Source organism: Peromyscus maniculatus, chromosome 10, assembly GCF_049852395.1.
Source record: "Peromyscus maniculatus bairdii isolate BWxNUB_F1_BW_parent chromosome 10, HU_Pman_BW_mat_3.1, whole genome shotgun sequence".
Lineage (NCBI taxonomy): Eukaryota > Metazoa > Chordata > Mammalia > Rodentia > Cricetidae > Peromyscus > Peromyscus maniculatus.
In genome coordinates, this window is record NC_134861.1 from 85,300,902 (window position 1) to 85,328,108 (window position 27,207).

Consider the following 27,207-nt stretch of genomic DNA (forward strand, 5'->3'; position numbering starts at 1 on the left):
AGAAGTTTAATACCTTTCATGCCTCATATTCTGGGTGAGCTGTATAATGGTTTGCTTCCCCCAAAAAGAGTATGTAAAGGTAAAAATAATAACTTCACAGTGAAGATACTTGGCAAACCCACCTTTAAAGAAATATGTCATTAACCTAACATCCCAGGATTAAATCATGTTGACATCATATCATGTCTCCAGTGTGTTATGAGACCAACTTTACACACACGCACACATACAAACATACATACATACATACACACACACACACACACACACACACACACACACACACACACACACACACACACCAGTGGGCCTGCAATATTCTGGTAGCCCAGACTTGTGAACTTCTGAATCATAAAGCAAAATACAGAGACAAACAGCTAGATGATAGACAGATGGGAATTATCCCCCAAAGGCTGACCTTGCAAAACCAGAGCTGACCTGGGCTCGTTAGTTTCAGATGTTGACTCTATGGGAAGTAGGAGAAGTAGAGGCTCAGGGAAGAGTGCACTGTGGAGCACAATTCTCTCTAAGTGTCAAGTTCCCCTTTGGTATCTAGGAGTGATTACTGAGGCAGTATCTTCCAGATAGTGCATCTAGACCTGGCCCCTATTGGTCCAGTTGAATAGCAACATCTTACTCAAAACTGTCTGCTATACTTCCTGGTTTCTACCAGGCCAGGTCCCAATCTTCATTCTATCCTTCCAGTCTTTCTCCTGTCTTGGATACTTTCATCAGGAAGCCAAAGCACAGGTTGAGGGAGAGGTGAGTGTGGCGTATAAGAGGATTGAAAAGGACCTTTCTTTACATGGGGTCTCCTCATCATTTCAAGTATCATGCTTTAAATGAAAGATATTTAAAGAAATGATATAATGAAGGATATTTAAATGAAAGATATTATTCTACAACTCACTAAGAGCCAGTTGTAGAATAATATGCACAATTTGAAACCAATGATATAATAATAAAAATTTCATATGGCTATGAATGACTATGTATGTTAATTCACAGACAACCCTTGTGTAAGTCTACAAAATTCGTAGACCAGAGTACATAAGAGAAATCGCCGCGTAGGACAGAGAAAAGAATCTAGCATTGAAAGTAACTTCAAAATTTTTATATGACTCTTTCACCACCCAAATCTTGTGCTTCATCAATCCAGTGTCCTTCAGTATCCCTCCAGATCACCCAGTCCCCTCTTTATTGATCCAGTGTCCTTCAGCACCCCTCCAGATCACTCAGTCTCCTCTTCCAACATTGCTTCTTGAGGTTTTATGATATCATCCTGAACTGTAGTAAATTTTTCTTGAATCACTTACTTTGTTGGTTCACCGAGCCACCTTTAAAGCCATTCCTGTCTCCTTTGTCCCCAACTCATTCTTAGAGTCCCATTGACAAGGAAAGCCATGGTTCATAAGCTTTTAGTCTCTCATTCAGAACTTTCATAATGTTGAAATTAGTTTATATGCTCACTGCTCATAACTCAGAAGAATATTAACATTCATTTTCATCAGGTTGCCCATAAGGAGCCAGAGCCTCTGCTCAAGAGAAAGAAGAGAGAAAACTGAGTGCTTCCCAGAGCCTACAAGGCTGTGGGGTGAAGAGCGCCTGAGTGTTTCCCAGAGCCGATGAAGCTGTCAGAGGGAGCATGCTTTTGAAAAACACAGCCCTGCACCACAGAATAGAGTCTTTTCATTTTTTATTAATTGCAGTACAGAGAAAATAAGTCAAATGTTTAAAGAAATTTCTGCTTCTTAGGTTGTTGATTTTACACCAACAGAAAATATGAGTAAGGCTTGAGTGTTCATGTCTCTCTTTTTCCCAGGGTAGACTGAAAAATAAAAAAGAGAAATGCAAGTTTTCTTTTTAAAATGGAATATGATTTCCAAATCTATTTTGTTTTTTGAGATAGGGCTTCTCTGTGTTGTTTTGGTGCCTGTCCTGGATTTCACTCTGTAGACCAGGCTGGCCTTGAACTCACAGAGATCTGCCTGGCTTTGCCTCCTCAGTGCTGGGATTAAAGGAGTGTGCCACCACCGCCTGGCCCAAAACTATTTTTAGAAATATTGGATTTCTTAGGTTCTTTTTTTTGCAATATTCACCAGTGTAGACAGCCTAGGCATGATCTAGCTTTAGCTGAACTCCCTCACTCAGGGGGCAGATGATACACCATTGCCTGTTCTGACACCTGCTCTTCATCACTGGTCCCATCAGGACCCTCATGTTTCAAAGTCAGAGGTCTCACCATTCTCAAGACCTACTTATTCCCTAATTTATTAAAAATGAAAGCTGTCTTCTCAGAATGCAACAAATTTCCTTTTCCTTCTAAAATGGATATATTTTAAAATTAATTCTATATTTATTGGGTATTTGCTTGAATATACAATAAGTATGTGTTTTCATATGGAGAAACAATTTTCTTTTTTCATCTTTTTTGTTGGTCTATTTTTTTTAAAATCATTTCCAAAATATTTCAAACAAAATTGATCAGCATAGCTATGTTCAATTATCTACATTTTCAAAGGAAGCTGTTTTGAAACAGGAATATAAATTCTGTCAAAGCTTGGCATATGACACATCAGAGATTTGGAAGCATATCATTTATTATGAAACAGGAACCCCCTTAATACAGCTCCATCGGATCTTCTGGTGAAATGAATTCACAGAAGTATTGGCTCAAACTCTGCTGAATCAAAAATACACAATGGTTTTGACTTAAAAAATGTTCTTTAATATGGGTTCAGTTTTATTCTTAGGCTATCCTTGACCAGACTAACATGTGTGATTCCAAGTAGTACATGATATAAGTCATAGCAGAGCCATGATAAGTCATCAGCTCTGGAGTGAATTCTCGAGTTTGGCTCCTTCTCTCCCTAGTTTGGCTGCCCCTTGGGTAAATTGCATTGATCTAGACCTTTATGTATTCATTTTCTTATCTGCATATGGAACCCAAATGGGTGAACATAAATGAGGGCCTAAGATTGGTGGCAGGTGCTAGTCTACATGGCTCTTGCCAAATGGTCAGCAAATCTTAGCCATTTTAGGAAAAATGAGTATGATTAATTTTTTTAATAAAATCCCAAATACACTTACCTGAGATGCTTGTGATTGTGATGTGTTTAGGCTAAGGCGTCTTGGCTTGCAGCAACAAGTTTTGGGCCCTGAACACACACACACATACACACACACACACACACACACACACACACACACACACACACACACACACGATAGATGTTAGAAAAATACTAGCAAGTCTATTAGAATTTGCACATCCACAGTTTTCAGTGATTATAATGTAAATTCACATGCCTTGCAAAACTTAATTCCAGTTCTCTTAGAATTCTTAAACAAAGCTCACTGATATCTATTGTATCCAAAAGAATAAAATAAACTCTTGTTAGGCCATGAGGGGAAATGTGAAATGATTCAAACATGTAATTGTAAATGTTCTCCCCTCAAGTGTGAAATAAGTCAATTCAAAGTGTAACATTTCAAGACAAGGTTTAATGATGTTAATGATTCTGGGCTTTACAAATATTTCTAACTATGTTCATAATTGTCATAAATTTAGTACATATAAATTATAAACATTTATATGCTACAGTTTGGTATGGCATAAAAATTAAGAGCTATGTAAGTCAGCTTGTATTATAGTTCTGTAGTGAACACGATCTAGATTGATCACATTATTCAGCATATGAGTGTCTAAGCCTCAACCTGACCAAATGCACACAAATGGAAACTGAACATATCAAAGTGCAAAATGCTCTGTTACCTCTTCAGAGAAGCAGGCCTCCTTGTCGTCAGCCTTGCAGCACTTATCCAAGAAAGCTGCAAAATCGCCCATCACGGTCTTCAACTGGTCATCTGTAGCCTTGGGTTTGTGCTTCACCAGCTCAGCAAGTGCCCTGCATTAGGACATAAGGCAGGAAGAGCAAGGAAATGTTGACTCCCATGCAGGAAACCAAGACAGCAAGATTTGAGACCCCAGTTCAAGGTTACACATCATGGATCCAAGCGACTTTGGCTTCCAAGACCAAGCAGGCCATTGCAAAACTTAGTATTCTTGACTGTGTAAGAGGGCAATAAGGGCCACTTGGCTAGGACTGGATGAAATGGAATAATCAATACAGGTCATTCTCTGTTTTATGTAGTTTCAGGAAACTTCCTGAAAAGCTTCTCTCTTTGCACTTAATACACAGAATATGGCTCTCTAACATCAGCTCCATTTGAAGTTAATAATGGGGATGTTATAAGAATTAAAACAAGCCAAGCAAGAAGAGACTGCTGGGTCTCTGTCATTGATATTTGTAGAGCAAACAGTACCGGAGAAAAAGAGTTATGTGGGGGATGAGTCTGGTAACATGGTCTGGACCACCAACACAGGTCTCCAAAGATGATGAGAACATCTTGCTACAATTCATGCTGTTGGAACCTCTCTCGAGAGCAATGAGGAGTCCATCCTCTTTGTGCATTTCCAGCTGTTTCCTTTGCTATTCTCAGAAGTCACCCTGTGGTCTTTTCTTGTCTCTGCTATGGTTTCATCATGTAACAATTACAGATAATTATTCATACCTTGAAAAAATTCTATGATTTCTATGGCCAATCATATATCAATATAAATTCACCAGTTGGCTATTTAGAATTTTCTACTGTGTCTCAACTGGAATTGTAGTCTTCTGTGGTTTTTATGCACAGTATTAAAGATAATTCATATGAAAGATTTTAATACATTTTTTCACATAGAAAAAAAGTTGACACTTTTTCAACTCAATAATACCAACATCTAAACAATGCTCTCTAAGGTATATAATCACTGCACACAAAAAAATTCCAAGAAAATTATTCAAGAAAATATGGCTCACATTTGTTTCTTCATCTGCTTCTCCTTCTCTGGAAGTGTGCAGATATCAGCATGGAAGGTGAAGGTCTCAGCTTTAAAATCCTTGGGGACATATGTTTCATCAACAGGCAGAGCAGAGAAGCATGGCCGCCTTTCCACCACAGGTCCAGTACAACACTTGGTGACCTGATCACTCACTGGGGTCTTCTCATGCAGCACACATACCCGGTTCAGAATTGCAACCATCTAAGGAACAGGCAGGCAGAGTAGCAGAACAGTCATTAGATCCACAGACACTCACTTTCTGATGCACTAAAAGAATTGCCATATTGAATTAACCACTTTGAATTTAGCCTTGACTGCCATAGTGATTTATTTATCTTTGAAACCAAACATATGACTTATAAAAATTCTCTTTCAGTTAAATACAGGTGCCCATGTCCCAGTTACCATAAACACATGCACATATTAGCACACCCTTGCTCCTAAAAGTTAGATTTGTCAGTTTTTAAAGACAAAAACCCAGCACTACTGATTTTATCATAGTTGAAAAGACTCACATAGTCCTCCACACAGTGCAGTCTCTTTGCTTCAGGAAGCACGCAGCACTTGCTGCCCACATTTCCCAGATTTCTTGCAGCTTCCACGAGAGTTGGAGTTGATACCTGAGGTGCTTTCTGGGTGTAACGAACTAGGAGCCTGTTATAAAAAAAATAACTTATATGTTTCCATCCAGGCAGGAAACTGGTCTGGTGTAAAATATTCAACAAGAAAATTTTTCCCCAAATCAGCTAAGATATTTTCCCCCCACCAATCAAAGCTCTTCACTTCTAGGATGATAGCACAGTATTGGAGGAAGACCTTGTCCTGAGAAACAAACTAGGTTGAAATCTCCCTGGAGTGTATGATCTTTGTCTTAGATCTGTACTAAAATCATAAGGAAGTGAGCTACATTTCTCTAATCTGACAGTATGGATGTAGTTGGTGCTGCTTGAAATAAATTCTATCATAAATTTACACATATCAACACTATGATAAACTTAAAAGATAGTTGTGAAAAGATGACTGGTTTAATAGAGACAGTGAAAGGATTAAATGAAAGGAAATAATGTGTCTGCCTGGCACATTATCTAGTATCTAATAACATATAGTATTTAATAATGCTCCATAACCCATAAAAGTCAGTGAATGACTGTAAAATGACAGTGAAGAAATCATGTCAACTCCAAATGCTAGAGTTAGAAGAGCACTAAAAGTGTAAATGATCTGAAGAAGGAATAATGTCTCTTCACTTTACCTTCATAAATAAGGTTCTATGGGATTGTGACATTACTCCAGCAGGTAATTCAGTCTCTATCTCTTCTAGAAATGAAATTCCATAGGAATACAAGATCACAACTATGAAAGTTTAGGTATAACTCTCAAGCTCCAATGTTTCTGAAGTGAACCTTTATTCATGTAACATTTGAATGTTATCTAAATTTTTTGTTATATTTTTGTGTTCAGCATTTCTATCAATTCTTGAGCTTCTGCTGTCCAAAGCATACTACTTCTTGTTCTACCAAATATCATTCTACTGTTTGCTCATAAACTCTACCTAACCTTCGAAGGATAATCCCAGTTCTAATGTATCAAGGTTTGCTAGAACCCTCAAAACTATATACTCCCAAGAGACACTGTTTTATATTATAGTGTGGTGATATTGTGTTTCCTAATATATTGTGCATCCTAATAAACTTATCTCGGTCCAGAGAACAGAAATAAACTTATTTCGGGTCAGAAATTTGTGGCACACACACACACCTTTAATCTTAGCATTCCAAAGGCAGAGACCCATCTGGATCTCTGTGAGTTCAAGGCCACACTGGAAACAACCAGGCCTGGTGACTCACACCTTTAATCCCAGGGAGTGATGGCAGGAAGCAGAAAGGTATATAAGGTGTGAGGACCAGGAAGCCTGGTTAAGTTTTTAGGCTTTTAGTAGCAGTTCAGCTGAGATTCATTCAGGATGACAACTCAGAGGCTTCCAGTCTGAGGAAACAGGATCAGCTGAGGAACTGGTGAGGTGAGTAAGCTGTGACTTGTTCTGCTTCTCTGATCTTCCAGCATTCACCCCAATACCTGGCTTCAGATTTGATTCTATTAATGAGACCGTTTAAGATTTGTGCTACAATACAGGGATATAATCCTCTCCATCCTATAAAGGAAGTTACCTACTCTCCAGAATTTTGTGATGGATAGGGATTATAAATAATGTGTTTTCATTACTAAGGCCATATACTGGGTGGCCTAAGCCTTGTTTTAAATAATTACAAATTGACCAAGGGAAAAAAATAGCTGAAAAACTACTCACGCATTTTGGAATCCATACTCGCCAAGCCTCTCGAAAAGTTCACAGTTCGTTTTGACTAAGTTTTTAGTCTCTTCTACCAGAGGAGGAAGTTCACCAAGCTGCAACATAAAACAATTGTGTTTATAGCATCCTTCCTGAGAACCCAATGTAGGTCACTTGCATTTTTCCCTTCCTTCTGTCCAAAGAGACTTCAGGAGATCTTCCTTGTCATGTCTGTCACATTACATTTAAATTGTTCCTTTTATTTGCAAGATCATTTGGTGCAAGTCAATAAGAATCTTCAGGCTCTGGGATTCAATGACTGTGTTTGCACCAGGTCACCTGACTTGTTTTCTTGTTGTGCAACTGTTCTTCCCATGTCTAAGCTTCAGGCTGATCCCTCTACAGCGGCATTGCGTGTACTTAACTAGAACTGTTCTGTTAACCAACTAAGTGGATGAAATTAAAATCACACCTAGTCAACAGCAGACCTTCAATAGACAGGGTCATCATTTTCAGGCAATCTGTCTAGTTGGATCTTGAGGTCTCTGAGATGAGAAAGTCTACTCCCAGACTCAGTCACAGAGGGATGCCTGGTATTCAGCAACTTCTTTGTAAAGTACGATTCTCTTCTGGCCCCAAATAGGTCAGAAACCAGTGTCTGCTGACAGGAACCCTGATGTCCTCCAAAACAAACATGCTCCAAAACCTCCAAAATGTTTGAAAGTATTTTAAAGTAGAAGAGTACACAAACTCCTTTGAGATATTAATGGTAAAAGTTGACAATTTGGGGGATTGGGTTAAGTGTTTTTAAATGTGAGTTAAATATCTCTTTTAGTTGGCATTTGAATTTATTTTATTCTCAAGAGTATGAAAAGGGAAAAGCTATGATAAAGATTTTGTGCAAGTAAAGATTCCTTCCTTCCTTCAAATCTTCCCTTTCTAGAGTGATTATTAGAGGTTTTCTTACATTTTATCCAGTGGTTATCCTATAATGACTAATAACTTTAAGAGCTCAGGCTTGCCTACATCTCAAGAAAGTATCTGAATTGACCTATAAGTCAATTCTCATTAGTCCATCGCTTCCTTTCTCTTTACAGGAAGTGCTGCCAGGAGCTGCTGTGCTCTTGGCCTATGGAAACCTACCACTTTGCCGTAGCATGCAGCAGGATCAGCTTCAGCACAGCACTTTTCCAATGTGTCTTCATATTTCTTTGTAAGTCTCAGCAACAAGGCAACAGAGTAGTCAGGGTGCCTTCTTGAATATTCATACAAAAACCTAAAGAAGATAAACACAGACTGAGTTAAATAGATGAGCAAGTAATAGACTCACATAAGTAATCTCAATAGTGATTCACATTCCAGGCGTTCTGCATTGGAATGAGCTTCATGCAGGAAACTGAGCAGCAAGAACTTGGGACCCAGAGATAACTCTTCCCAGGTTCAGCTTTCCCAATACAATGTATTTTACTGTTCTGCAGGGGCAACTTATTAACACTATCAGTGCATTAACCTCCTCCATATAGAAGGGAAAGAAGGATAGCATCGCTCTAACAAGGTGGGTTGGGATAAATACATGGCACAGTCTGTCAAAGCACACAGAGACTGGTGCATATTAAATGGTTGATTCATAGTTATTTTTACTGTATATCTAGTTTGCTTTGAATTATGTCTACAAAGTATCTCAATAAAGCAGTAAATAGAGACATTACTAAAAGTTCCTTTTTCTTCTACATGTGAGGTAAATCTTTTATTAAATACTATTTACTATAGGGTAGAATTATAATCTAATATTGAAATGATAGAATTAATTGTTGCAGTTACTCAAAACATAGTCATTTTTTATTAATTGTATCCTGTCTTGACACACTATGACATTCTGGTCATTTCAATCAAATACAAAACAACTTGTGTCATATTGATATTTTTATGTATATGTGTGCTTTACATACATAAATGACATTAGTTTATATATATATATAAACATACACATATATAGATATATATCCTTCCTGTCATCACAGATATGGATAGATATAGGTAGACTGGAAAGGAGAATGTTAAATAATACATAATATGTTCAAATGCATTAGATATTTAAGAAATATGCTTATAAGAATGATTAAGTGATACATACAATTTATATATTCATTGAATATTTCTAGATTTCCAAAAATATCCTATGATGTAAGAAACATGGAGTTTATACTAAATGCATGGATGATTGATTTCATAACAATATTTTAAATTACTTAAAATACTTTTCAGGTAAATTTTAAAGGCTGAGAATGACAAGGGTGAACGAATTTACTGGGAGCCACCTAATTCGTGGTAATTCCAAAGAAAGCCTGGATTCCAAAACAGTCGGAGCTACATGCACAGTGAGACCCTGTCTCAAAAACAAAACAAAAACTATGAAAGGAAAGGCAAAGACTCACTTGCCCAGGAAGATGTCTTTGGCCTCAACATAGTTCTTGCACACTTCGCTATCCTCAACAAAATCAGCAGTCAATGAAGGCAGATCAGCAGGCATGTCATCATGATCCACCTGAGCAAGGCAATGGGATTTCTGCAACAGTGGTTTGTCACAGCAAGCCTGCAGTTTGCTAGAGATAGATGCTTGCTTTTCACACATGTACTTGGCAAGCTCCGCCTATGAAAAAGGGAAACAAATATTTAAGAGAAGTTATCTTTGCTACATTTTTCCGTACACCTTTGTTACGTGGGTAAAGCATATTCATCCTGCTCTAGACCATACACAACCAAAGTGGCTTCTGCAAACACATTCTCACCCACACAGTGCATCAGAGCCTGCAGACTCAAGATGCTGTGACTCAAACAATTAGATTCAAGAGAGACTGTTCAGAATCAAGTTATTTATTTAAATTAACTTGCTTTGATTGTTTATTAATTTTATGTTTCTATGACTGAGATAATTCAGGTTATTTTTTCCATAAATTTTAATGCTATTTTTCCAAGTTTTCCTCCCAATTGAAGGGTAGGTATTTTAAAACTAAATGACTCATTAAAATATGAGGTATAATTATAATGAGTAATAAGTACAATTACAGGGCCTGCTTACATACATAACACATTGAACTTAAGTTTTCCAGGGTTATCATAGCAGAAGAAGATTTGGTTGTATTTTTAATCTCTTGAAGTGGGAAGTGAAGGAGATAATAGTACAACTTTGTAGAAAGTGAGGTCACAGCAAATGTTTATGAACTTCACACAGTTAATTAGGGGAAAGACTATGGAGGGATTAGGGCATCATTCTTTAAAAGCCTCTCCAATCTGTGAGGTCTCCAGCCCCGCTTCTCTTCCCAAAACATCTTAGAAATCTGCATGTGTAACTGTTCTCTTTCCCTTTAAGCCTCCTCAGAATGTGGCTGAACAGAGGAGTTTTGGGTAATGTAACAATTCAGAAAACTGTTTTTTTTTTCTTCTGTTTTTTGTTTTGTTTTGTTTTGCTTTGTTCTGGTTTTTTGTTTATTTGTTTGTTTGTTTGTTACTGGAAAGTGCCACAAAACAAGGAAACTTGGTGGAATAAAGGAGAGCCCAGAGACCAGGTCAACCACCATCAGTGTTCACCGATGCAGGCAAACACATCCACTCATTGACCGTGAGCATGCAACAACTCTTTACCCTGTCATCTGCGCATTCAAGCAGGTCGCCATGGCAGCACTCCTGGGTGACTTTGGTAAGGTCTGTTGCCAATTTGCTAATTTCTGTGAAGTCAGCATTGGGGAATTTCTGGCTCTTACGAGCTACCATCCTAAAAAGAAAATTTTCCCATCAAAGACTTATTATCATGTTGTATTTGTAAGAAAGCAGTGAGAAGATACCATTTATAACAAGGAAGTTCAAAACTAACTGACATGAAGAAAATTATAAAAATTCACTAGTTCTTACAATGCTAGTTCTGGCATAATAGTTAATAGTTACATTTCCCTTTGGCAGAATTATCTACTTAAAGGATGTGGGTGGTGGATAGAAAGCAAATGCCTCATAAAATTAAAATCAAAGAGAAATTCCTAAAGGGGTGGTTGTCTGAGGGGCATCAAGTTTTGATACCTCACCTGGCTTCTGTTCCTGGCTTGGTCAAATCGTAGCAATGTGACCTCAAGTAGGCTTTAGATTTTTATACTATTACAACACACTAAATCAAAGGATCTATGAGTTTAAATTACATAATGGCATGAAAGTGTTTTCCTATCTGAAAATGAAGATTCTTGTTTTTTATCTTAATTAGGACATACCTTTCTGAATTCTAAAGGTCTGTGGAGGGAGAATAAATTCCCTAACTTCTAGAGAATTAGAGAATTTTTATCATGGATCCTTCTGCCAAGAAATTGTTCTATCAGAGAGCTTCTAAGCTCTATTGCAAGATGTAAAAAGCCAAGATCTTCATTATTTCAAAAGTAATTTTCAGTTCTGTAGCTCTGATAAAACTATCTTGTCTTTGCAAGAACCAACCATAGCCCATGTAACAGTGTGTTGTTTCATCTTGCAGTTGCTATATTTATTGATCTGATTGGCTTTAGGAATTTGGACACTAAGGATGACTCAGTGAGGATAATTCCTGCTGACAGTCTCTAGAGAACATGCACAGTGTCTGTCAACTCCATTTTCTCTCCTGTTGGGTTGATTCATTATTGACAAACAGGAGAGGTGCTAGAGGGGCAGGCATATTAGTCTTGACTTATATATTAAAGGATGCTCCCAGACAAAGCTACATAACATAAATGCAAGAGAGGGTGGAGCAAACACATGAGATTTGGGACAGAATTGGAGTTGTAAGAAACAGAAGGAACATTACCAAACTCCTTCTATTAGGCTACAATTACCCTGATTCCTACACCAAACAAAGATGCAACAAGGAAAGAGAACTACAGACGGATCTCCCTCATAAACATTGATGCAAAAATACTCAATAAAATATTGGCAAACAGACTCCAAGAACACATCAAAACAATTATCCACCATGATCAAGTTGGCTTCATCCCAGGGAAGCAAGGGTGGTTCAAATACGAAAGTCCGTCAATGTAATACACCATATAAACAAACTGAAAGAAAAAAAAACCACATGATCATCTCACTAGATGCTGAAAAGGCATTTGACAAAATCCAACACCCCTTCATGATAACGTTCTTGGAGAGATCAGGAATACAGGGAACATACCTAAACATAATAAAGGGCAATTTACAGCAAGCCAATAGCCAACATCAAATTAAATAGAGAGAAACTCAAAGCTATTCCACTAAAATCAGGAACAAGGCGAGGCTGTCTGCTCTCCCCATACTTTTTCAATATAGTACTTGAAATTCTGGTCAGAGCAATAAGAAAACATAAGGAGATTAAGGGGATACAAATTGGAAAGGAAGAAGTCAAGCTTTCGCTATTTGCAGATGACATGATAGTATACACGATTGACCCTAAAAATTCGACCAAGGAACAGCTTATAAAGACTGTCAGCAACATAGCAGGATACAAGATCAACTAAAAAATTAGTAGCCCTCCTATATACAATTGACAAATAGGCTGAGAAGGAAATCAGAGATACATTACCCTTTATAATAGCCACAAACGATATAAAATATCTTGGGGTAACTTTAACTAACCAAGTTAAGGACCTATATGACAAGAACTTTAAGTCCCTGAAGAAAGAAATTGAAGAAGATGTCAGAAAATGGAAAGATCTCCCATGCTCCGATGGGCAGGATTAACATAGTAAAAATAGCAATCTTACCAAAAGCGATCTACAGATTCAATGCAATCCCCATCAAAATACCAACACAATTCTTCACAGACCTGGAAAGAACAATACTCAACTCCATATGGAAAAACAAAAAACCCAGGATAGCCAAAAGAATCCTGTACAATAAAATAACCTCTGGAGGCATCCCGATCCCAGAGCTACAGTAATAAAAACAGCTTGGTATTAGCATAAAAACTGACATGTGGACCAATGGAATCGAATTGAAGATCCTGACATTAATCCACACACCTATGAACATATAATTTTTGACAAAGAAGCCAAAAGTGTACAATGGAAAAAAGAAAGCATCTTCAACAAATGGTGCTGGCATAACTGGATATCAACATGTAAACGGCTGCAAATAGATCCATATCTATCACCATGCACAAAACTTAAGTCCAAGTGGATCAAGGACCTCAACATAAATCCAGCTACTCTGAACCTGATAGAAGAGAAAGTAGGAAGCAGTCTTGAAGGCATTGGCATAGGAGATCACTTCCTAAATATAACACCAGTAGCACAGACACTGAGAGAAACAATCAATGGGACCTCTTGAAACTGAGAAGCTTTTGTAGAGCAAAGGATACGGTCAACAAGGCAAAGCAACAGCCTACAGAATGGGAAAAGATCTTCGCCAACCCCACATCTGACAGAAGACTGACATCCAGAATATATAAGGAACTCAAGAAATTAGACATCAAAATGACCAACAGTCCAATTAAGAAATGGGCTATAGAGCTAAACAGAGAATTCTCAACAGAGGAAGCTCAAATGGCTGAAAGACATTTAAGGAATTGGTCAATATTCCTAATCATCAGGGAAATGCAAATCAGAACATCTCTGAGATACCACCTTATGCCTGTCAGAATGGCAAAGATCAAAAACACTGAAGACAGCTTATGCTGGAGAGGATGTGGAACTAAGGGAACTCTCCTCCACTGCTGGTGGGAATGCAAGCTTGTACAGCCACTTTGGAAATCAATATGGTGCTTTCTTAGAAAATTGGGAATCAATCTCCCCCAAGACCCAGCTATACCACTCGGGCATATACCCAAGGAATGCTCAATCATACCACAAGGGCACTTGCTCAGCTATGTTATTAACCAGAACCTGGAAAGAACCTAGATGCCCTTCAACTGAAGAATGAATAAATAAAATGTGGTACATATACACAATGGAGTACTACTCAGCAGAGAAAAACAATGATATCATGAGGTTTGCAGGCAAATGGATGGATCTAGAAAAAAATCATCCTGAGTGAGGTAACCCAGACTCAGAAAGACAAACATGGTATGTACTCACTCATAGGAGGATAATAGATGTAAAACAAAGGATGACTAGAGTTCTACTCACAACTCCAGGGAGGCTACCTAGAAAACAGGACCGTAAGAAAGACACAGAAATCTCCCAATGACAGAGAAATGGATGAGATCTACATGAGCAAACTGGATGTGAGGGGGGTTAATGAAGGGTGAGGGTCGAGGGAAAGAGATCTTAGGGGAGTGGGAGATCCCAGTTGGATCAAGAACAGAGTGGGAGAAAAAGGAAAAAGAGACCATGATAAATGAAGACCCCATGGGAATATGAAGAAGCAAAGTGCTCGAGAGGTTCCCAGAAATCCACAAAGATACCTCTACAATAGACTACTGGCAATGGTCGAGAGAAAGCCCGAACTGACCTATTCTGGTGATAGGATGGCCAAACACCCTAACTGTCGTGCTAGAAATCTCATCCAATGACTGATGGAAGCGGATGCAGAGATCCACGGCCAAGCCCCAGGTGGAGCTCCAGGAATCCAATCGGCGAGAAAGAGGAGGGATTGTATGAGCGAGAATTGTTGACATCAAGATTGGAAAAAGCACAGGGACAAATAGCCAAACTAGTGGAAACACATGAACTATGAACCAATAGCCGAGCAGCCCCCAACTGGACCAGGCCCTCTGGATAAGTGAGAAAGTTGATTAGCTTGGACTGTTTGGGAGGCACCCAGGCAGTGGGACCGAGACCTGTCCTTAGTGTATGAGCTGGCTGTTTGGAAACTGTGGCCTATGCAGGGACACTTTGCTCAGCCTGGAAGGAGGGACTGGACCTGCCTGGACTGAATCTACCAGGTTGAGCTGAATCCCCAGGGGAGTCCTTGCCCTGGAGGAGATGGGAATGGGGGGTGGGCTGGGGGTATAATGGGGGTGGATGGGTGGGAGGAAGGAGGACAGTGGAATCCGTGGCTGATATGTAAAATTAAATCAAATTATAATATTAAATATATATATAACAAAAAAGAAAATTCAAAGTAATAACTCCAACTTGGTTGATGGCTGAATTCAATTATCTGGACATTAAAGAGTCACTTTTAGATTGAGGGAAAATAAATTAAGTAAATTAATTTCCCCAACTCTGACTGTATGTTTTAATCATTTAAATTGAGATTCCTGGTCTTTATAAACAAGTGGAATCTAAATACCTGTCCTCTGTTAGTCAAAAAAAGCCTTCTACATTTTTTGATAATTTAAAACAAAACACTGAGACAAATTGTCAATATATTGCCATTCTTCTGATTCACCCCTATCAACTTTTCATGAGGTACTTTATAAATGCACAATCTTCTAGACTGGAAAATTAATTATCAAGATGTAAATTGTGATAGAAGACAACATGTACCATGCTTTGAAAGGTCTCTCTCCAAATCTCTGAATACTGGAGCACTTCATTCTCTGGTGGGCATATGAACACAATGCTTTCTCCTTCAGAACATCAAGCTACAAAAAAAATCCAATTGAAAAAATTTAGAAAAGACAATTTCTACACACACACACACACACACACACACACACACACACACACACACACACCCCTTTAAAAGTTAAGACAGCCCTATGCCAAAATAACTTCTTTGGGTGGGGAGTTAAAATCAGGTCCTTGTGCATGTCAGTCAAGAACTCTGCTACTGAGTTGCACCCTCCCTCCAAACAAAAATTTTAAAAGATAATTTACACATATATTCACAAGTACTCCTTTTGACATGTGATTATTTTGGTACCTAAGGGAATGGAAATCAGTCTGGTCCTAGTGGAGGTTTCTAGGTACTTAAAATGCAGCACCAAGGACAGGTCCTGGCTCCACTTCCTGGGGGCCTCCCAAAGAGTTCAAGCTAATCAAATGTCTCCCTTATTTAGAGGGCCCTGCTCCAGTTCCATGTGTGCTCCTCAGGCATTGGTTCACAGTTCATTCATTTCCACTAGTTTGGTTATTTGTCCTTGTGCTTTTTACAATCATGGTCTCAATATCTCTCGCTCATACAATCCCTCCTCTCTCTCGCCAATTGGACTCCTGGAGCTCTGCTTGGGACTCGGCAGTGGATCTCTGCATCCGCTTCCATCAGGCACTGCATGAGAATTCTATCATGACAGCCAGGGTGTTCGGCCATCAGATCACCAGAGCAGGTCAGCTCAGGCACTCTCTGGCAGCATAGAGACACTGCCAGGGGAAGAGTCCTAGATAGGTATAGTAATACCCAGGGTATGTGTGTGTGTGTGTGTGTGTGTGTGTGTGTGTGTGTGTGTGTGTGTGTGTGTGTGTGTACCTATAGTGACTTTTTAATTGTGTGACTAATTCATCTAAGTCCCTACTTCATCAACTTTCATAAAATAAATAAGTGCCCAAGAAAAACAAATGATTCACTTAATAAATATTGATGGAAGAAAGAATTGGATTGCAACATCCAGCCTCAGTAAAATTCACTGCTTTGAATTCTATCTCCAGTAAAATGTCTCAAGGAAGGACTAAAAAGCTAAAAAGCAAAAAACAAACAAAAAACAAAACAAAAGAACTATCCCTTGCTGTCCAGTGTGACAAACGCTATTACACTCCGGAAATCACCACCATAAAGAGTGGGAAGACAAGTAAACACACATCCAAGAATTCCCTCTCTAGACCATCACTGCTAAATCTCAGAAGGAAGAAAGGTATTAGAACTAAAAGCCATTGGTAACGTAAGAGGGAAGAAGGTTTTCTAATGACATAGAGAAGTCTCATTCAGAGATTCAGATTTCCTAAGTCAACCGTAAGACTGTCAAATCTCTGGGTTTGGTATACAGAGCAGTTCTGTCCCCATCTCCCCAGGGGTCACCTTTGGTGTCAAGCAGGCAGCTTTGTCAGCTTCTGCACAGCACTCAGTCATGATGGCACTGTACTTCTCAGCATAGTAAAGGAGCTCTGGGCCATAGAAGTAAGGATGTCTTCTGCCGACTTCGTACAAATAGCTGAGTTATGGAAAAAGGAGAAAGCAGGCAATCTTTTCCCACAGCATGTAACACTACACAAATGATCAGTCAACCCAAACCCAAAGAATTGTAATTGAACAAGTTTACTTATTGTGGACATGAGTGATGGGCTGTCTCTGTTGTTCTCAAGTGAGAGAAGGTAGATTAAATTTGTATATCTGCATGCAAATATTTACATGTGTATATTTTCAGTAAATAGTTAAATTTGGGTGATGTAATGCCAGGGGCTATTCCCCGGCAGTGGATGGGTCCTGCAGAGGGTGTAAGGAGTGGGTGAGAAAAGGAAGTGAGCCAGGCCATGGTGGTTGGGAGAATCTTGCAGCCTGACTGACTAGCAGCCAGATTGTTTCTTTATTTATACAGAATTTAGTTAGCAGGGATACATTCATGATGTTCCAAAACATAGATCATATTATTTTTGTTTTAGGACATGTGTTTTACTTCCTTTTGCTCATCTTTTAGTCATCATTAATAAACTATGACAAAACAGATTAATCATTTCCAATCATTTCCCTCAAGTTTTGACATCATTAATAAACAGTTATCATTCTTACTCATAAACCCATAACCCAATTTTTGAGAATCTAGAGGCATATGACATCCTGTGCTCAGACTGGTTGTTTTGGTTGCTTCAAGGACATGACCTTCAAGTAGATAAGGATATCTCCCTCAAAATGTGTGAGTGAACAGTATGTTCAGGGCTTTCCTGAATAAGCTTAGAAGCAGCATTCCTGGGAAAAGGCATAAATGATTTATAAGGAATTTTCAATCAATCCAATATCCTCAGATTGTACAAATATTAAAAGTGCCTCAAGTATGTAACAGATGGAGATGAAAACCAAAGGTGGCATGGTGGCCATCATGTGGCTCAGCTTTGCTGGATCTTTGTCAAGTAGCTGCGCTGGCTTTATGACTTCTGCCATTCCATTCAGATGTGGCTGTGCCAATGTAACATTGCTGACTAAAATGAAATTGATCCAGAGAACATAAACACTACACACACACACACACACACACACACACCACTTCAGAATATTTTACAACTTCTCAATCTCAGATTTTTGACACAGGCCATATCTGTTTTCAAATATGAAAATATCCTTGACTTTTTTATTGTCATTGTGCACAGTTCTGTGGTATTAAATATTATATTTTAAAAAATTACCTCAAGATAAAACCTTCCCAGTCTTGATAATGGATAATTGAGTTTTTTATGACTACTAGCATAAGTGTTACTGGCCGAGCTATTGCTCAGTTTCTATTTTAAAACATAGATATCTGTTTACTTACTGTCCCATAAATGAAGCAGCATTTTCCTGAAAGGAGGTGCACATGGCCTCAGCCTCTGGCCTCACAAAGGGGGGCAGGTTGGGGTTGTCATCCTTGTTTTGCAGGAAACATTCATTTCTTTCGGGTTCTTGTTTCGTACAGCAGTCAGCCAGTTCACCATAGTTTTCACGAAGACTTGGAATGGAACATAGCTTGTCTCCAAAAAGAGATTGCTAAATGGAAACCAGAAGCTGTCAAATTCCTGCCAGTACCTGACTTTCTCTACAACCAAAAAGCAGTGTAAAAAACTGGATAAAACTTGGTTAAGAATAAAACAGAAGCCAATAGTTAATGGCCTTAAGGAATGTTGCCTTCCATGTTTTCTATATGGAACTAAAAGCTAGGAGTGAAGTCACTATCATAAAAAAATCAAGGGAAGCTAGGACTTGAAGGAGCATGTGGCCTCATGCTCAGGAGCAACATGTTCACACAACTTCTCACGTGATCTGCTCCTTTTGAAGAAGCTCAAGGTTTTAGTAAGTTCCCTGTAACACCGAGGAATAACAAAATCTACTATAAATATTACTGCGTTAAAATACAGCTCTCCTTTTATTCTAGGAACAGTGCACCTCCAAAGGACTTCAATTGTTAAATAATCCTTCCCTTCCAAATTAATTTTTATTACAGAAGTCATTTAACTTCATGGAATTTTTGCTGATCTAGACAGAATTTAATAACTTTCAAAATTGTACTTTTAGGAATATCACAGTACAACTGTAATGTTTTGTGTGAATCACTAACTCTGCAATGAGAGGGAGTGTTTTCCATAAGAAAACAAAAAGAAAGGGCCTAGAGATAAATTTGAAAATGGTTTGCCCATATATTAAGTAGGAAGAGAAGCTCAGGCCTCAGCTTGAAATCCTACCTGTAAACAGCAGAACTTCTTCTAAATGACTAAAAAGGCCACTTTTTAATTGTATATAAAATATTTATTTCCCTAAAACAGAAATAAAGAGCTATACTATAATTTTATCCAAGTAAACAAATAATAGCATAGTAATCGGCTGAGGCATTCCGAAGATTAGCATAGTACCATTATGTCAAGAAAATATTAGACCTCCTAGGCTACTGTAGCATTGCCTGTAATAATCAAAATGCGTGAACAGCCTAAACAGCCACCAGCAGATGAATGGATAAGAAAATGTAGGTGGACAGGTAATAGTGTGATGAATACACACTAAGGATTCCTCTAACCCTTAGAAGAGGAACGTTCTGCAACTGGCACCAACATGGGCCAACCTGGAGGACATGTTGGTAAGTGCAATAAGCCAGCCATAGAAAGACACATTGTGTGTGGTTCTACTCAGATAAAATGCCTAAAACAATCCAATTCACAGAATCCAAAAGGGGCATGATGGCTGACAGAGAGAAGAGGGACTCAGTTACTGATAATGTAGCATAGCCTCTCGGATAATCAAGATAAATTCTACGAATCTGCTTGATGGTATTTTAGTTATTGTCAGTTACAATAAGAGGGTAGAGGGCTCTCACCACAAAAAAAAATTAGTCAATACATAAAAGCATGCTATTCCTATTTGCCACTGGGAATAGAAATCAGATTTTAGAGCTTGGAAAACGATAAATTGCCATTAAAAATATTATAATTGCTATCTGCAGCTTCCAAGAATTTTTTTAAGTTGTGACAATGGATAGAATGTCTCCGTTTGCTTGCAACTTTGATCATTTAATAACTTTTTATCACTTCTTTTCTTTTTGAGATTACTATATAATTACATCATTTCCTCCTTCCCTTTCTCCCTCCATATCTGCCCACATATGCCCCTTTTTCTCTTTCAGATCTATGACCTCATTTCTCATTAATTGTTGTTATATATATATAACATATATTCCAAAATAGAGCTCGTTGGTCTGTATAATGTTACTTGGATGCATGTTTTCAGGGCTGACCACTGGTATTGAATTAACCAATTGGTTCTCCCTCCCCTGGAAAAGCCAATTTCTCCCTCTCTCAGCATTCCTTGTTTGCCTGAAGTTCTTTGTGTAGGGTTTAGGCCTTGGGGTCTTTCATCCACCCTGGCATGTCTATTGTGCTGTCACTGTTAAGGTCACATTTGGCCAGTCATGTTGGTGAGACTTTTTGAATCTAGCTTGTGACATTACTAGGAGACAATCTCATAGCAAAATCCCTGTTCCTCTGGCTCTAACAATCATTCTGGCCCCTCTTCTACAGTGTTCCCTGGGCTTTAGGTATGGGAGAAAGTAGTTGTTTCCCCTTGAAACACTCGGAATTATATAAAAGAAGCAAAGGAATCCTCAAAATCAGAATGTACTGACAATTGATTTGTCACAGTTTGCAGCAGACTCATCAGCAACACAGGTTTTTGCAAATTCAGTTATTTCATTCACTAATTTCACATGTTCTTCATATGGGCATTTCTGGAGATGCTGGGAAAAGATGACCAGGACTCTGAAAAAAAGACATAGAAATAAAACTTTACTATGAAGTAGTTGGCTTTCCTAAACAGCAAATTGTGTATGTGTACCATCTATATTTTGTCTATCTTTCTTATAACTATCTCGAAAGCCTATTCCTGTCAGCTGTTCTCTGAGACAAAACCAGGAAGAGGTGCCTTTCCAAGCAAAAAAGAATATGGATTCCTACTGTGCTTAAGTATAGATGCACACATGTGTCAGTAGATTTATGACTAAATACATTTCATTGTCAATGCTAGACATTATATAAGTTGTTTGAGTTATTTCTTTTCTAATCCATATACCTCTGTTAATTGGGGGTATATGAAACTACTAATCTTTTAAAAATAAACTTCTAATTTTTACTATATTAAAACATTTTTACAGTTGGGGATGTGACAATTATGGATCACTTGCTTCACATGTGGGTGTCTCCAGTACTACAAAGACAAAATAATATTCTCAATATACCATGGGATCTTGTTGTGTAAAGAAGAATTAGCAAGTTAACTGCTCAAGGAACTATATATCATAGACCTTTCTAGAAAGAAAACTAAGAGTCAATTCTTCACAAGTTTAATGTGGGCTCCAGAATCTCATTCTCCACTAAAGCAGCCATTAGCCACAAGTGGATAGATATATTTGATTAATGTTAAATAGCATTTGAATGTGTGTTCCTCAGTTAGACTTGCCATGTTTCAAGTGTCCAATAACCATGTGTCCTCCGGCTGCCATATGCTCAGCACAGGTCCACAGTCTTTCCATCAACAGAGACAGTTCTGTTGGACAGTGCTGCCCTACAATTTTGCAAGCTCAAGGTGGAAAAAAGGCAATTTAGTGCTGGAACTAATACTACCAGAAACATTAAATTGACTTTCAACATTTTAACTTACAGGCCTTTGAAATGTTGTTCTCCCAAATCATTAAACCGATGAGCAATCTCACTCTTGTCTGCGGGAACAGGGAGACAAAAACCACAAAACATATGTAAATATTGGTGAAAACAACTAAGTATAATGCTGCTTTTTCATACTTCTTTCCACACACTTAAGCTATTCCTTTACTTTAAGACACTGGCCTCTGATCTCTACAAAAAAAATAAAATAAAATAAAATGAATCTGCCAATGACTCCTTCCTTCTGCATCTGAAGAACTACCCTTTCACCTCGAATACTCCTTTAAAACCATCTAAGTGTTTATAGCTTTGCATTCAAACCTAAGAGTCAATGCTTTTATCATGTCTCTAAGTAACTACTAAGACAATCTGAAGCAAAAGTAAATACAAATGGAAGCTCCTTTTATAAAATTAACAACACACATGTTTAGTTTTCAGTATAGCACAGTAGAGTAAACAGGCCTTCAAGACTGTGAAGAGTCTGGCTTCAGCTGTATTCAGTATAGCTTAAGTCACTCTGCCTACCATTTCTTCAAAATTAAAAGAAATGTAAAACTAAACTTTAAAAAAAAATCCCCTCATTATTTTCGCCTAAGGTGTCTAAAGTATATTAATAATATAACCACACAAGGGTTCTCAGATGCAAAAAATCGTCAAAGTCTAGAAATAAGCACTGAAGGAAACCTTAGCTCTTTCAAAATGCAGGGCTTCCATTTTTAGGAAAGTAAAAGTGGAGCAGTGAAAACATAAAATTCTTACGTGCATCTCGGCGAAACACACCCCTGGAAAAAGCAGAGCAACAGACAAAAAGGAGGAGGAGGAAGGTCACCCACTTCATTGTGGCAGAGGCTTGTGAGGTTGATAGGAAAGGTGAGATGTGTAGAGGGAAACCTGCTCTAATATACTTCTTTAACCAATAACTGTGGATCATTAACCAGACTCAGCTCGCATTTCATTGGTTCCTTCCCAATTACAAAATCATACAATCTTTGCCAAAAAGTTGTTTGACCAAATCCCTTGCGTGTGTTTGCCTCTGGGGCTGTTTTCCCCACAAGATTTTGTCAGTTCATTGTATGTTATGTAAAACATCAAATTTTACATAAGCGTTTAACTGTTCACAACTCTCGTTCCTTACTGTGTTACCTGCATCTCCCATTTGAGCATGTTTGGTTTGGGCCTTTGCATGGAAACATGACGTATTTTAAAAACTAAGACCTGAATTACATGTATTTCTCATTCCAAATATTCTTTTATTTATTGGTAATAAGGAATTTTCATGGGGAAGGGGAGAAGCTGATTATAGGGTTTCCATGTCTTTCTCAGCCTTTCTAAATTAGAATCTTCCATAAAGCTCACATTGCCTCAAACGTAAACTGAGAAAAAGCCAGAGCAATAAGAACAATCGTGGAGGATATTTAGAAGATTTGTGTCACCATCCCAGCTTTGGCTGTGTGTGAAACAGGTCTGAAATATTTTCATCTGATGTGAATTTCTTTCTTTGTGTTTATTGTTAAGAAGAGACAGTAGAAGAACACACACCTAAATGATACTGATGGTGGTCTTTGCCACTGTGACATACTTCCTCTGACACAAAGGAAAGATAATTAGTAGTAGACCAGTTGTCTTACTTACCTCAAAAAGTGAGTTAGTCAAGACTACCATCCAAATTGTCCCCATAGTACCTACATGTACAGAGACCACTGAGTGGCCAGAAAAGCATTCTTGTTTCATATCTAGTTAGACAATGAAAGAAATCGACTTTCTATAACCTTATTTCATGTCCTCATCTTCAGGAAAGTGTATGAAATATATAACCAAATGCAGGAGATATCAAACACAAATAATGAAGAAGGAACAACTGTTTTCTTGCTGTTTTATGACTCAAAGGCATCCTGAAATGATATAACAGACTTGTCTCTGAATACATAGATGAACAGAATGTAAAAGAATGCCTGCCTATAGAAATAATTCCACCAGGGGCGAGCGGGTTTACCCAAAAACTGGAAAAGAAACTAAAGAACAGAGATAGTTCTTTCTTGGACAAATTATGAATTTCTCCTTAAACTTCCTAGAAAGAGTGGTCACTATTTATTTGAAGTCAGTAGTCATGCCTAGCCCTGTCCTAGTGTGAGTCTGGAGGCATGAGCAAGTATGTAACACTTAAATCCTTGAGTGTATTTGTATTGCTAACTCACAAATTCAGGCTTTTCACACTAGGTTTATATATTTTTAGTTTGATAATTGAGTAGAAAAATTATCTGCATGTCTACCTTGCATTTATATTGTAGTATAATCATAAATACCAAAGTCTAAAAAAATCAAATTTATCATAATGGACTAGGAGCTCAGTTCATTTACTGAATGATGAAGTTCCATAAATGTAAAATACAGATTAATAACAACTGAGTCTTTTCCTAACTGTATTAATTTAATGTTTTACATGTGCATATCCTAGTTAATCATTAGCAGCAGAGAATGAAAGGGCTTAATTCTTTACACTACCTCTATGCTTACATTTCTTCTCACCTGATAAGAAATGCTTGAACAGTTGCAATTGGTAAGAAAAAATTTATATTCTTCCTTCTGAAAATCCTGCCATTAATTCTACATGGATATTCTATACTGAGAGGAATGAAGCCACATAATTGTTAGTTATTTCTAAATGTCCTATTATTCAAGTTTTAAAATTCTATGGCTAATCAGTCATCAGAAGAGTTTGGCATGACCATAAACGTAAAATTTGAACTGAGTTTTAAATATAGTTTAGAGAATCTAGTTTCTGAGTAAATAGAAAATAGCTCAGATAATTTTTAAGTGTTTTCTCATGCTTACATGAGTACTTCATAAGAGAGAAGTGGGTTGAAAAAATTCTTTGGAAAGTATAATCATACGCTCATCATTTACAAGTGGAAAAAGAGAAAAACCCCACTCCTGTTGAAACACAGTATGACTAGGAATTAACCCTGAGCTTCAGTCCCTTTGGTCCTTTGTTTTCCCATTGTCTTGTTGGATGTTTGTTGTTTTGTTTTGCTTTCACTCATTTTGATAGGATGGATTGAAGGAGATAGATTATCTCATTGGAATTTTTTACTTCCTTGTCACCCCATTATAACCTAAAAAACAGCTCGCTCTCTCTCTCTCTCTCTCTCTCTCTCTCTCTCTCTCTCTCTCTCTCTCTCTCTCTCTCTCTCTCCTGATTTCTGGAACTTCTCATAAATTCTTTCAAGGCAGCCTTGCCTTCCATCCGCCAACCTTGGTCCAGCCTGCACATTTCTTCCCCCATGATCCTATGGTATTTCAGGACCTGTTCTTGGAAATACAATGTGTCCAGGAAAATAAGACAGCAATATCTAATAATGTCCTCAGGATTTTACCACAGATTTTCTAAAAGTACTGACATTGCCTGTATCCATTCTAAAATATAGGAAATTTGACTGAATCTGGAAGACAAATAGAGACACAAACCTGTTCTCAAACTTTTTACTATAATTCAGTGGATATGTGCAGATCCCACCTACTCTAAAAGGCTAGAAATGCCTTATAAACAATGAATTGGGTAAAATGGAAGACCATGACACATAAAATTCAACAACTGAAGCATAATAAGCAGATTAGTTTCTCATTCAGTTATGAAAATACATTTCCCAGTTAAACTTTGGTGTCAATGGACACCAAAGCCAATATTACTTGAGTTTAGAGGGCTTTCTTCTCCTAGTATCCTCTTCAGTTCATTTCTTCAGTGTTTTAAATTTTTCACTGTAAATTTTTCCTTGATTAGGTTTATTGCAAGGTTGTTTTTTTTAGAGTAAACTGAGAATGGGGATGTTTTTGTGATTTTATTTGCACATTATCTGTCTACAGGCAGCCTACTGATGGCTGTAGATTAGTTTTCTATCCTGCACCTCACTGAAAGTGTTTATCAGATCTAAGAGTTTTCAAATGAAGTCTTCTGGGTCTTCTCTCTCTAGAACCACCTCTGCACACAGGGATAGTCTAGCTTCTTTTCATACCCATATCCTCTTCCCCTTTTGTTTTGTTTGCTCTGGCTGAGATTTCAAGCACTATTTTGAATAGGAGTAAAGCTAGTAGTAGGTCCTGGGCTCAGTGCATGAGTTGGCTGTTTGAAACCTGGGGCTTATGCAGGGATGCTTGGCTCAGCCTGGGAGGAGGGGACTGGACCTGCCTGGACTGAGTCTACCAGGTTGATCTCAATCCTCGGGGGAGTCTTTGCCCTGGAGGAGATGGGAATGGGGGGTGGGCTGGGGGGAGGGGAGGGGGCGGGAGTGGGGAGAACAAGGGAATAGGTGGCTGATATGTAGAACTAAATTATATTGTAAAATAAAATACAATTAAATTAAAAAAGACCTCCCTCCAGCACAGCCAAGTGCAGACTATCCCAGACACCTGGTGACCATGCATGTGGTCAATCCATCCCTAATGCAGCTCTGCTGTGTAAAGTGAGCTCAGGTCTCACTAGGAAACCTCTGTGGGCTCCCACAATAGTACCCACATGAATCTCTCGGTAGCCTGGTAAAACAGGCAATACTGCAGTTTGTGAGTGCATTTCTGTAGACAAGATTAAAGTCCAGAAGGTTAGGCAATTTGCCTAATGTTACACCAGCAGTAAAGACCGGGAGAAGAATAAAATCTAGGCCATGAGCTTGCAAATCGGAGAGAATTTTCTCTATGCCAAACACTGCTTATTAGGAAGAGGTAAACTGTTGGCTTTCTAAGGAGATGCACTACTGCCCAAGAGTTGAGCCTGCAAAGTTACTAATGCCTTCTCACTGGACTCTGTTTCATAGACTAAAAATCCCTTTTGGTTCCTTTGGTGTATATTTGTGGCATGTCTTATAGTCATGACTCATATACGTTCATATTAAACCATGACTTCTTAGCACACATCAATATCTCTATGCCTATATGTTTATACTTATACGTATGTGTGTGTGCATGCTGCTAATACAAAAAGACTAATTATTAAATGAACCAATGGACACACACACACACACACACACACACACACACACACACACACACACTGACCAAAGAGATCTATATGCTACTGCTCCCTCTCTCTTTCTGGCTTGATGAATGATTTGCCTTGTGGTTACAGACTTTGGCACTTAGGCCCACAAATGAATTTCTATCACGGTAAAATGAATTCTCAATCTTGCTGTCCTGCTTGTTTTCCATGAAACGTGATGATTTCTCTTTCAGGAAAAAAAAAACAAAACATGATTTTTTTTTCAGTTTTTTCAAACTCACTAACTAAAAAAAAAGAGTAGTTAAGCAAATATTGTTATTAAACTCTTAGGGAAAATGCTTTTGTAATC

The 27,207-nt window shown here is 38.1% G+C and overlaps 1 protein-coding gene across 1 annotated transcript; it reads right to left on the bottom strand.

Moving 5' to 3' along the window:
* Positions 1 to 1,679: 1,679 nt before the first annotated feature.
* Positions 1,680 to 22,786, bottom strand: LOC102916574 (albumin-like). Its single transcript, XM_006993523.4, has 15 exons — positions 22,631 to 22,786; positions 21,870 to 21,927; positions 20,839 to 20,971; positions 18,505 to 18,716; positions 17,061 to 17,193; positions 15,593 to 15,690; positions 10,821 to 10,950; positions 9,614 to 9,828; positions 8,322 to 8,454; positions 7,197 to 7,294; positions 5,404 to 5,542; positions 4,866 to 5,089; positions 3,776 to 3,908; positions 3,091 to 3,158; positions 1,680 to 1,828 (listed from the first exon to the last, which is right to left on the bottom strand). Exons 1-14 carry the CDS (start codon positions 22,707 to 22,709, stop codon positions 3,117 to 3,119), a joined length of 1,827 nt encoding a protein of 608 aa, XP_006993585.1. The 5' UTR covers positions 22,710 to 22,786; the 3' UTR covers positions 1,680 to 1,828; positions 3,091 to 3,116.
* Between the last annotated feature and the right edge of the window lie 4,421 nt (positions 22,787 to 27,207).

What these genes read in the sequence shown, in the direction of transcription:
- LOC102916574 (XM_006993523.4), bottom strand. Translation starts at nt 22,709, where the DNA reads ATGAAGTGGGTGACCTTCCTCCTCCTCCTTTTTGTCTGTTGCTCTGCT. An exon ending in CTGCCTGCTTGACACCAAAG is followed by an intron (nt 15,691 to 17,060) that starts GTGACCCCTGGG and finishes TTTTTTTTGTAG; the next exon opens with CTTGATGTTCTGAAGGAGAA. An exon ending in AAGCAGATGAAGAAACAAAT is followed by an intron (nt 3,909 to 4,865) that starts GTGAGCCATATT and finishes GTCCTAATGCAG; the next exon opens with GGCACTTGCTGAGCTGGTGA.